At 38.9% G+C, this 12756-nt stretch overlaps 1 protein-coding gene across 2 annotated transcripts in view; it reads left to right on the forward strand.

Moving 5' to 3' along the window:
- lrch4 (leucine-rich repeats and calponin homology (CH) domain containing 4) overlaps positions 1-4780 on the forward strand; it is a 32236-nt gene extending 27456 nt beyond the window's left edge. The window contains exon 18 of one of the 2 annotated variants that reach the window (XM_058394868.1): positions 4414-4780. In XM_058394868.1, the coding sequence (XP_058250851.1) occupies positions 4414-4560 (147 nt within the window). In that variant the 3' untranslated portion in view covers positions 4561-4780. Of the gene's footprint in view, positions 1-161 lie in introns of both variants that reach the window. The other variant, XM_058394867.1, reaches the window with a different exon arrangement.
- Positions 4781-12756: the final 7976 nt, after the last annotated feature.

Below are 12756 nucleotides of genomic sequence, written 5' to 3' on the forward strand. Positions count from 1 at the left end.
CTGTCTGCTTTATGCTTTTCTTCTTTTTTTATTTTCCTGCCTTTCAATTCCTATTTATATTTTGTTTCCTGCTTTCTGATTTTTTTTTTTATTTTTTATTCTCTTCTTCTATTCTGCCGCCTCGTTCTCGCTCTCTGTATCTCTTTCTCTCTCTCCCTCAGACGGAGGTGTGTCTAGCGTCTGATATCCTCTGCAGTAAGCTGCGTGCAGTGCAGCGCTGTGTGGATTCTCTCTTGTCGATAGGAGGTGGAGAGGAGTTGAAGGAGGAGATGAAAGCACACACTCCCCCTCTCTCTCCCTTCTCCCTCGTGCCCACCGGCTTCTTGCTCTTCTACTGCCTCGTCATGGGCCTGCTCTACCTGCTCTACCACCACCTTACTGCATAAAGCGCATACGTGTGTGTGTGTGTGTTTACATGAGAGCATGTGTCTGATCTAATCAGTGTGTGTGCTTCCACGTAATTAATAAGGCTTCGCAGCAGTGCACTTCCACGCTATGGCGCTCGAGGCATACGCTACCTAGACGGAGATAAGCGCCATGAGTAGAGCTAGCCGCACTGCCACCCAGACAGCCTGCCAACTGCACGCATACACACGCATACACCACGTAGTTCTGTTACATACTGTAAGCTGCAGTGAATAGATGCGGAACCAACACAGAGGTTGTTTTTATGCTGTATCTGTCTTAAGCAGAAATGTATATAAAAATGCTTAATACTGTTTAAGTTTATGGACAGAGAGACTTTGTGGGATTGCAGTTTTTTTTTGTTTTTTTTTAACTCTGAATGACAAAAGCATTTTATATATAAGCTTCCCAGACAAAAAAAAAAAAAAAAGCCTCATCTGTCATTTTTTCTCCCTAATACTTGGCTACGCCTTGCTTCACCTTCAAAACAGCACCAATCCGGTTAGGTGTGGAAACCAGCAGAACCTTCTGTCAGTGTTAGACCACCTGCACTTACTGGGTGCAACCCTGCATAGACTTCTTTAATATTTCACCTGCTGTTTTAAAGAGTGCCACAAGATTTTTTTCTGCATGCTTTTTCCGAGACACATAAAGTCAGTCGCTGTATCTTTTAGAACCGTTGCTCATGCTATATCACAGTGCAGCCGAACACATCAGAGGAAAGAGCTTCCTGCACTCTTCCCATTGTCGCTCTGAGTGACAGGCTAGAGAGTAACACCATCACTCCCACCTAGACATCACAGCCAGTTTTGCTTTCTAGGACTCATGGCTGTGGTATCACTGAGATTTGAATTTTTAATCTTCCCTTTCTGTTGCATCCCTAGTGAGCCAAATGGCACAAAAATTCTGTGCAGAGATCCCTACATCTAGCTGTAATTCAGACAAAATTCAAATTCTCTATAAGGAAAGGACATTTTTAATTCACATCGACTTCATCTAAGCGAACGGAAAGGGCAGGCAAGGTCAGTAATGAAACTTTATTGCTTACATGCTGTCATCACGAACACATCCTGACCCGTGCTAGGATCTTTTGTGGAAAATTCCGATATTTTTCTCTCTGCTTGCTAAGATTTTCTTGTTAGCAGTGTTGGCTCCTCTGTCTAAGGGATTGAGGTGATTTTGCAGGCGAGTGTCCGAATGCGCTATCACGCTTGTTGATTTGTTCCTGTGAGTGTCAGGCTTGTGTTCTGCTTGAACCTGAAGCACCAAACCTTCAGAATCTGGCCGGCGAACTGACCATGATTTAAAGATGAGTTATCTCTCGTCTTTGTGCTGCTATTGATGGTTGAGGTTTTTTTATTTTTTTTATTTTATTTGTCTGGGGAGCTTATTAAAACCCTTAAAACTATGCTTACCATCACAGCCAGACGATCTTAATCAGAATGAGTCTGTTTTAAAAGTGGTATTTACCTGTTGATTTGTAGCCACTTCCCAAAGGGCTTTGCCACCGCTTTGCCTTAGCTTACACACGGAATTGAGCTTTGAGGATTGGTTTAGTGTTTGTATGTGTCCCTGGGGAAGAGAGTGTTTTATACCAGTTTATTTAGCCACCGGCACAAAATGTAAAATCCGCTCACATCTTGTTCAAAGGGCTTTAAATTTTTAACCACTTTGTCTCAGTGCTTGCAAATGTAAGTGCCTGCAATGTCTAACCGAAGCTACTGTTACAAACTGTCCATTCCAGTCTCTCTGACCCACTGCATGCGTGTCATTTAACACATTAGAACGGTGTGTCTGAATGCATATCAAAGCCACTGTTCCCATTTGTTCAGAGATATTCAATCCGGATATTTCTTTCAAATATGGAAGTTCGAGAGACTGGAATGAAATGTTTGTTGATCGTTTCTCCGTTTCGTTCTGTTGACTGTGACCACCAGGGGGCAGTAGTGTTGCACAACTGCACTCAAATCTATACGTCTTATGGTACCGAAGTAATGTTTCTGAGTTCTGATAATGTCTCAGAGCCCTGATGTTGTATGTATGTATGTATGTATGTATGTATGTGTACTGTTTTAGTTGCTTGCTATGTAAAATTAAGTTATTGTTTATTTATTCATGCATTCCTGTGTCAAGCAGAAGTATTGGGGAAACACGGCCTCACTGAACAATCATTCTTAAATACACAGGTTGTGTACTGGTCTGGAAATACTGAGCCTCATGACAAATGCAAGAACATTTTCTACGTCAGTTAATATCAACTCCTATCATTTGTGTGTGTGTACATATATAATAAACACACACAAACAAAAACAGAGAATGCTAATGAATGCTGTAAATTCTTCCCAGTGGAACAACATCCCATTAAAACCTTCTTAAGCTTCTTTTTAAATGCCTCAGTAATGTTGGTTTTAGGCCCATGAGTACCCATGTTTCCTCAGTACTGTCTGCTGCTGTTGCTTTTGTGTTCCCTGCATACTTAATGTGATTTAGCAGCTTTGCAGACAGTTGACTAATGAGCAGACGCTCATCTGGAGAGAGTGATAAGGGCACATGGGAGAGAATGGAGTGAAAGAGAAGGAGGAGAGGAGAAGCACAAGGGTGGGCTGATAGGATAGAAAATGTAAGGGGAGAAAAAATAAATAAAGTATGTTTAGCAAATGGGTTAATTTTCACTTATCCAATTTGTCGAAAAATCCCTTTTAACATCTTAAAATATTTAAAATGAGCTCCCCCCCCCTCAGACCTACTACATGCACGGATATGTGAAATATCTTCTCAAGATTCCCCAAAACTAAAATCATAGTTTTATTTTTTTTGTATCACATTTTCAGTCCACACAAATGAAATTGCCTGAAGGGCTCGCTTTAACCGAAAGCCATGTTGCTTATTCAGAGCAGGGATGTTGAAGAACTACCCACAAATGCTGCCCTCTTCGTTTTTTTTTTTTTGTTTGTTTGTTTGTTTCCAACTGCTTTCAATGTTTGTTGGAGCAAAGATCCGCAATAATGTTTCAACCAAAATGTCTCTTAAGGGTGAAGCGAGTTATGAAAGCACCAAACTCACTGGAGTTGAATTTTGAACTTTTAAAGAAAATTGTTATGAAGCAAGATGTATTTTGTAATATTTATATCCCTCATGTATTTAAGGAGGTCAACTGTAAGTTTATATAGATTCAGATTTTTTTAAATTCAGATTTTTTTTTTGTTTTGTTTTTGTTGCTGTAATTATTAAAAAAAAAAGACAAAAGGATCTTATCTGCTCTGCTTCCTTGTCTGTTTTCTCTTATGTCTGTTTTGTTTTGTTTCTCAAGCCAATCATCTTCCCTTAGGTGTCTGTTGATAGCTTTTAAGTCTCTTGCCATTGTGTTTGCTTGCTGCTAAGGTAAGTGTGAAATCTGTCTTACTGTGAGGCGAAGGAAATAAGGGATTGTGCATGAGTGAGTTTGGAACATGTTATAGCATCTTCAGCTTCTGAGGATACACTGATTGGGAAAACGGCACAGTTTTTTTTCTTTCTTGCTGCAAAATAAAAAGAATTGCATGGCTGTTAAAGCGGAGTTGGGGAAGTCTACTTGTGGAAGTTTAAATGGGAGAGTGTGAAGTATTGGATAGTGTGCATGCTGGTACTGCTGCTTTCTGTGTCCTTTCTGCACAAAACCTGTGACCTGATTAAAGTGTCTTTCAGTTCCAGTCCTGCACTACCGTGTCCTGTTGAGCTCTCCGGCTATCCATAAAGCACTGCCTGAACTCAATCTGGTGTGTGAGAGCCGTAGGGAAGAATGCTGAGAGGGGATGGGGGTAGTGGGGAGGAGGGAAAAAAAAACCCCCTCCGACTATGAAGTGTAGGTCTCTCAGGACTGGAGCTGAGAAACAAGAATATGAAATACAAATCCTTGTCAGTGTGGTGTCGTCTGCACTAATCTGTATGCGCATGTTTAGTCTTGGTGTTTCAGGACAAGATTTTTCCACATGCCTATTTCTAACCTCATTGTCCTCCAAACCCCACCAGGACTCTCTGTGTCCAGCTCAGCTCATCCTGGAAGACGAAGGACTCAGCCGTATCGCTCACACCGTCCAGACTTTGCTGGAGCTGCCTCCATCCGGACACCGGCGGTGTTCCCTTCAAACTCCTGCTCCAGACACCCACAGCTCATAATGTTAAAATCATCTGTAATACTAGCCAGAACCTCTTCAGTGTTTTTATTACGATATTAAAGCAACCGGTGCAGTCGGGCCCACCACATGATTGCCAGTCCTTGTACAGCTGCTTCAAGGTATACTTCAGATTTTCATCGTGGTCCACTGTTAGCAGTCAAAACACATGCGAATGTTAAAACACAATGTATGAAAATTAAACAGAAATGTAAAGCTTGTAATGTGAGTCTGCCTCTGCCAAATCATTGCCTCACTTCAAAATGATGTATGGTATGCAAAGTGTTCATTTGACAGGGAAACCAACTCCAGTGCTGAGGAGGTGCTGGTAAAGTTGTTTTGGTTGGTGGTTGTTTATACTCAGAAAATTAATTATGGCTGTAATCTGGGCTCCATAACAATGCAAAGTTAATTGATTTTCCACAGGTAATTACTCTTGCATAGAGTAGTCGTGGCATTGTGCAGATAAGCCCATAGTCATTAGAATGCTATGATAAGCTAAAGCAAGCTCGAGAGCAAAAATGATATGCAGATAAAGCATTTACTGGAGATTGGAATAATATACAGTTTGTTACGTAAGTAAATGGACCCCCCCCCTCCTCCACTTCTTCAGCCCTGCACATTGAGCGAAATAAAGCAATTACCTAATTGTTAGCTATAATTAGGGATATTCATAGCTGTGCCGCAGGAACCATACAGAAATCACTAGGGCAGAACCAATCTTATTGTTTCACAGAAAGCAAGCCCACAGTCTGAGCCTCTGTTCTTTAGCTATGTGAAATATCATCGACTGTGTACTTTGCACGCCTTGTTCAAATGTGGGATACATGGGCATTCAGTCCAAATCAAACCAATTCGGTTTTATTTGTGTTCTGCATTATCCCAAAGCAGCTTTACAGAAATCCCCACATAGATTTAGATCTCAATTGTTCAAGCTTGTGGAGCACCTGAAGGGAACTTTTGCGTGTGCAACACACAAAACATACCTCAAAAAAAAAATGTTTTACAAAGAGAAAATCATCTTGCCATTTTCATGACTTTTTTTTCAGTTTCTTCAAGAAAACTGGTGCGCATACAATAATTAGCTTAAAAATCATCACGCTATGTCCTTTTATTTCTGCCAAAAGAATCTTTCTCTCCAGAGAACAAGACTCAAAAGGGAACTGAGCCTCTGCAGTGTGCAGGTGGAGGAGAATAAAGTCAAACAGCACTAAATGTGTTGAAATGTTCAGTATGAATCCTATTGGGATTTAGTGCTGGGATGAACACAGGGCCGTCTTCATGATTACAGCAAATCTACAGCATTTCAGTGAGATCATCCACTGACTCAACAGGGAGTCTTGTATAGAAACCTGTTTTTGGCAAGAGCAAAACTTCGCAGTTATCCATATGGGACCATCCACAGCAACAGAAGGTGAGTCATGAGTACAAAATTAGAGCAACGGGATAAAATATCACAAGTTCACTGCCTAAAAAGAGTAAAGAAAGAAAACAAAATCAAGAAATAACTCATTTCCCACATCATTTTTCTTGTTTCAAAGGGAATAAATGACAAGCAAAGATAATCTGATATCTTGATAATCTGCGGGGGGAAACACAGTTGCTTTAAATTTCAATTGTACAGCAATTGGTCCATTTTAAATTCCCTGAGCTGCGGTACAGAGCCGAAGGATACGTATAACCATTACGATCATTTTAATGAGCCATTTGTTCTGGGTAACAAACCAATATGAACTAAGGGCAAAGCACATGTGAGAGAAACTTTCTAATTACCATTGCGATGATTTAACACCTCATTTGTTCGTAAATATGGATCGGAGTTTAGTGTGCACCAGTGGCTGAGGTTATAAGCAGATGGGAAGGAACTATGAATGTAAATTGTATTCTAGCAGCATATGTGCGAGTCTATACACACAGCAGAAATCATCCACCCCCTTCACAGCCCACGGCCAAACCTTCTAATAATTATCCCCTCTTTATAACAAACCTCTCCCTGTGAGTTGATCTGGGAAGTTCGACATGTCCAGAAGGAGGTGTTCCCTGGGTGAGCAGTACAGAAGCAATTTACAACAAACATCCAGCTTTCCCAAAAGCAGTTTTGTGATAAGAATACTGAGATCATTACTCTGTATCACCATCTGTTATTGACCTTGGGCATGTGTAAGCTGCTCACTCTCACAGATCCTCTACTCATCACATATCGATCCCGCATGGCCTAAGTCTCTCCAGGAGGCACGTAGAAATCAGGAATACATAGGTAAGACAAAGCAGGCAGAAATCCATAAGACACTTCCTAAATCCATACAGATACTTTTGTAAGCTCTAGGAAGTGTGTCCTTATTGACAGAAAAAAGCAAATGAATGTCATGTTAAAAAGAGGTGATAGTAAATTTTCAACATTTTCATGTATTTCGACAAGAATTATTCATGTGAGGTAAACACATCTGCAGGATAGAACGACAAGTCCAACGTGATAAATCATTTAAAACACTCGGATGTGGGAAAAAACTCACACAGGAAAATTTATGATGGTAGGAAAATTGCATGAGAAAAATTAAAATAAAAAAATCACATGAAACTAAATGATTTATAGGAAAATCAAATGAAAAATACTCTTAAAAGTGCTCTACATTTAAAATAAAATGTGTGACATAATATGAGGTGTTTATAAAAACACATGTAACTATTCTTGTAAGTCGTGAAAACCCTTTAGGAGAAAAGCACAGAGAGATTTTCTTGCTTTCCTTGCTTTAGTGGACATACAGGTTATATTTTAGGTCTGTTAAAAATATCATTAACATCTATTTGTGACACACACATTCTCCCCAATTTCCAATCTGCAGTGTTATTACCCTGAGGAAGCAGTCTGCTTCACTGACCTAAAGGAGCCCAGTAATGGTGCCATTTTAAGGTAGATGACTTATTTACACAATCTGTAGAGACAGGACTGTTTAACCTCTTGGCACCTTATGAGACTGACCGCTAGACCACGGCTTATTAAATATTGAATTTGCGAGTAAAAATGAAAAACAAAATGAAACCCAAATGAATGAAGTAACTGTGCGAGTGTAGGAGGAGGACTCCATGATTGCAGCGCAACTCAACCAGTGTAACGGTTTAAAAAACAACTTTATTATTATTTTTAAGACTTGGACCAGGTTTCTTGGCTAATTTTGAAAACAGCCGCATTTCAAAATGAATGACTTTTATTTTTTTTGTTTTTTTTGGGTTTTTTTAATAGAATTAAAGATATAAGATATCTCTATAGTGACTTGTTTAATCAGCAAGCACTGACAATAACAGAAAAAAACCTTTTTTCCTCTTCACATGATTTTCAGGAAATTTAGAGGATGTAATTTCCTGTTGAACATCTGCCTAGTGGAACATCCCAAATGTTTCCTAAGGGTAAAAGTGTTCAGGTAACTGGTAATGGATGATGAAAAAGATCTTTCATGCATGAGATGTGCAAACATAATCATTTTTTAAATGATTATATTTAAGTACAAGTATATTATAGGGCTGTGAAGTTCTGTAGATTGTATTAATGTTATTTATCTGAAACATGCACATAGTTTGTATTTTGTTGCGAAGGACACACTAGATATTTTAAATGGCTTTTTTCTAGACATAAACTCAGTTCAGTTTTATTTGTATAGCCCTTTTAACACTGGACATTGTCTCAAAGCAGCTTTATAGAACTATAGAAACATAATACAAAAAGTTCAATATTAATATTAGAATTGATTTGTATTTATCAATAATAAGCAAGCCTGAGGAAAAACTCCCTTAGATGGAAGAGGAAGAGTGAGAGGAACCAGACTCAAAGAGGAACTCATCCTCATTTGGATACACATTTAGTATAAGTGGAACATAAACAGCTCCCCAGTCAGGGAATCACCCAGAAGGATATTTGTTCTGGACCCAAATGGTACAGACATCTTTTGTGCCTGCTCAACATGAAAGAACCAAAATGAATGTGCATGAGGAACTGTCTGGTCCAGGTTGTGGTGGTTTAAATTAGGCTATTGGTTTGTTTATAATTTGGGAAATAGAACCAGCTAATTTTTGCAAACAAACAAACAAAAAAAACACTTAAAGTTGATTCCCAGACTTCCTTTGGCATTTTGACATTTGGGTTTTTTCCTCAGTGTTTTTAAGGGTTTCTGCAGGTAAACTGGTGGGTTTTATATTTAATCTGAAGAAAATCTTCTGGTTTAGACCACTCCCACTTTCAGTTTAATTCTGATTACAAGTACAGATATGAATATATGGAGCATTAAACAGAAACAGGCGTTGCTGTAAACCCTTAAAATACTGTTATTTCCTGTAACCGTTAACTTGAGTATGTATGGGGTGGGGTGAGGTTGGTCTATGTTTTTTAGATAGGTATTCAATGTGTGGTATTAATCAGACAGTAGATGTACTTGGACCTGTGTCCTGTGTCACTCATTTGAAGAATCTCTTTTGCGATTAGTTGTTCTTTTTTTCCCCCTCTACTGTGCTCACTGAAGAAGCTGAGAGGCTCTGAGTGCCATCTGCTGTCTCCAATTCAGCCTCAAGTGGCAGTCTACAGAGGCAAGATGGATCTGATTTATAAAAACACAGACAAGCCGACAGCATACATCATTAATGTGCATTCTCTTTAATATGAGTTAAATATTAAATCCAGCTCAGTGCACTACCCGCCCTCACAATCTTTAGAGGCAGTGCCTGAGCCGATCCGGCAGCACGTCTGTGGTCCAGGTAGCTGTAGTTAGATGCCGTTTCTCATCCTGTATTGCAGGTTTATATGGAAGTCATATGAAAGTTCAGGTGTACGACATATAAGCAGTAAGTATCAGGCAAAACCACCTTATACAGATTAGTCTGTATCATGGCTTAAAGCAGACTCCTGGCTTTGTACACAATCTGTTATCATGACAGAAATTTAATGACATTCAGCAGACTTGAAGGATCAAGACAACAGAAGTGCAGCTGTCTACACATGAGTGTGTTCAACAAGCTGGCTTCTGTAGATAACCAGTGGTATTGTTGGGTATCTGCTTTATTTTCTTTTCTTTTTTTTTAGGAGAAATAGCTTTACATTGTGTATAGAGCAGACCAATGTTCTCTCATCTTAAATCTTAGGAGTCCTGTGCTTTTGTAATTCTCACATAATTGTATCATATAATTCAGGGGTCTTCAATCATATCCAAAAAGGGCTGGTGTGGCTGCAGGGTTTCATTAAAGACAAATTGGAGGCACACTTGATAGTTGGTTGGAGACTAAGATGAACTGATTACAAAAGTAGAATCAAGTTTCCTGCTTGGTTGGAATGAAAGCCTCCAGCCACACTGACCCTTTCTGGATAAAACTAAAGACCTGATATAGGTCTACAGACGTTCTGTAAAGTCCTGTGATGTAATTTGCCTATAATGTTTATTTGTCTTGTCATTTGTTTTGCTTTTATACCTAATCAGGTATTTTGGAAGTATTTAAACAAGTATCAATTAGTATCAACGTGGTTTTATATATCCGGGATCCCCTATATGAGGTGCAGAAGCCACTCACTCAATTGTCCAGGAGAAAACTGAATATGTTGCAATGACTGACCCACTTTTACCCAAAAGCTTGTTGCTACAGCATTCTTAGTCCTTCACTTTTCCATAGTAAGCTAGATGCCAACTAGCAGGCAAATGTTCTTTTTAGCATTTGTGGTTGACATTTGTCATACAATAATACTTAACAATCTCATAGTTAAATGATTCCATTTATCCACCCTGGATCATTCCTTTCACCTTTTAGAAGTGGGCAATGAAAGCCAAATAAATCTCCTTCATGGTAGACTATTGTTCTATTGTACCTTATGCAATACATTTTAAAATTAAACAGAGGCTTTTTTCTCATGAAATACGGCAAGATTTTGTGAGAAATTTGAAAGGTAATACTTAGTAGTAGTAGAGATCTGAGAAATCTAAAGAACATGCCTTATATCCAATAGGATTAGTTTCTAATGGTCAATCCTATTAGATCACTTTGCTTTGGTTTAATGTATTAGTTACTAACAATGTAACAGCCAACATCCTAAAGTAAAGAATGTTGTTTAATTATGAACCCAAACACAGGCCAAAAGCTATGAGTGAGGAAAGAGAAATAATTGGACAGGACAAAGCTCCCACATTAAATACACCATCTTTAATACTTCAGCTCCTCAACAACAAACTCTGCTTAGTAAGTAGTAAACTATCATAACTAGGTTAGCAAAAGAGCTAACTACAGTATGGTCACAGTCTTCTGGGATCAAAATAGTACAATGGTTGCCATTATTTTTGTCTCACACACAACCCCTGCTCATGTAATGTGGCTTTACAATATTTTGAGCACTATTAATAATCTCGATCACTTTAATGACAACTAGCAAGAACACACATGAGGAACAGCTAACTAGGGTCTGAAAGGAATCTATGGGAAACGCAATAATATCAATTCAATGAGAAATTATTTGGCATGTCACACCCAAATAGTTTTTGGCAACACCAACAATAAAACAAACACGACATGATTCCTAGCACTGTGCAGCCTAATGATAGCTATGTTTCTTTGCACTGTATCTCCAGTTCTCTTTGCAGAACAGACAATACATGCTGCTCACGTCTCTCTGACCCATAGTCATATGATGGAAAGCTCTTGTGTTTATTTATCATGAAAGAGTGGGATTTAGGGCTCAGGTATGCTTTTTCTGGGATTTCTCCAGGTGAAAGGTGACCGAGTCTTCTTCTGCTATTACTTCTGCAGTTTGAGCAATACAGTGATTCTAATATTTTGAATGTTGTCCAGTTTACGTTAGACCTCAGTAGCCATGCTTGATTTCTACTTTGCTCTGATAGTTTTGGGTCAGTATAAATATCCTCCTACAACCTGGCGTCCACATACGTGGACATCAAATTTTTGGTTGGTACTTAATACTTAAAACTGGAACCTGTTGTACACAAAAGAAATGACTTTATGTTCAAAGATAATATCTGGTTATTATATTTATTGGTTCCTCCTAACCCCAAATAGCTAGAAGAAATCTAAAATTCAAGCCAAACCAAAGCTTGTTGACATATTAAATGTATGGGAGCATTCCTGTGCAAATACTTTATTTGGAATGGGGGCTTGAGTAATACCCAAATGTAATGCTTACACTGGGGACCACTGTGACAAAGTTCTGCTACTGTCTGGAGAGTATCTTGTATTAGATTTTATCACTCATTATGATGGATGAATGGATCTTAGACCACTGAACTGTGAGAATAAGTTCTAGCTATTTATGTACTAGACATGGACACATTTATCTATAATTTGTTCACAGGATTTGGGCAGTAATTCTATAATGGACATGTCAATGAAATTTCAGCAGTCATGGCTTTTCGTGATGAATTTGGAACGGTAAAGTCAAGGTTGCCTAACGTTGCCTCACTACCTCCTGTAGAGCATGGTATGACTGAAAAAGATACAAGGTGATATGTTATTCAGAGTTGACTTTTCCACCACACTGATTGCTCATGGTGTCTAGCTCCATTCTAAACTCCTGTGGCACCTGGTTTAACACCTCCACTCTCTTTTTCTGTAATTAATCACACCCCATCTCCCACAGACTCTGGAGAGATTGACTCAGGGCAACCAGAAAGAGTGGAGAACTGAATTTAATTAAAACCATGCAGTACAATAGAATGCACAGAGCTAAGCTAGAAATGCCAGGTCAGCAAAGAGTGATGGAAATGGCCCAACCACTTCGCAGGTTATATTTCTGAGACAAAAATAAAAATGAATGCATTGGAGGGACTCATCAGTGAGCTGCAGGGTTTTATTTTGCTGACAAAAGACTTTCTGTTTTAGAACCAGTTCCACTGTTCACCAGCTAGACCTGTCACAGGAAAGTCACTGTGCCTGAAAATTGTTTTCAAAAGCATGTACTTTTAAAATGTGAGGCGGAAAGAGTTCGAAACAAGAACAAGTCAAACATAGATTATGTAAAAACGACTTTCTCACTTTGATTAGCCAGTAGGCAGTGAGGATGAAATCATATTTTACTTCATCACACTGCCAGATAGATGGCATGCTCGCTTGAGGGAGTGATTTTAATTGAAATTTTAATATTCAGTAGCCCTGAGATTGTTCACTGCTTTGGCTTTTATATAAGGCACCTAGATTTAAAGGTAGGGTCAGAACATTTTTG

This window comes from Hemibagrus wyckioides, linkage group LG07, assembly GCF_019097595.1.
Source record: "Hemibagrus wyckioides isolate EC202008001 linkage group LG07, SWU_Hwy_1.0, whole genome shotgun sequence".
NCBI lineage: Eukaryota > Metazoa > Chordata > Actinopteri > Siluriformes > Bagridae > Hemibagrus > Hemibagrus wyckioides.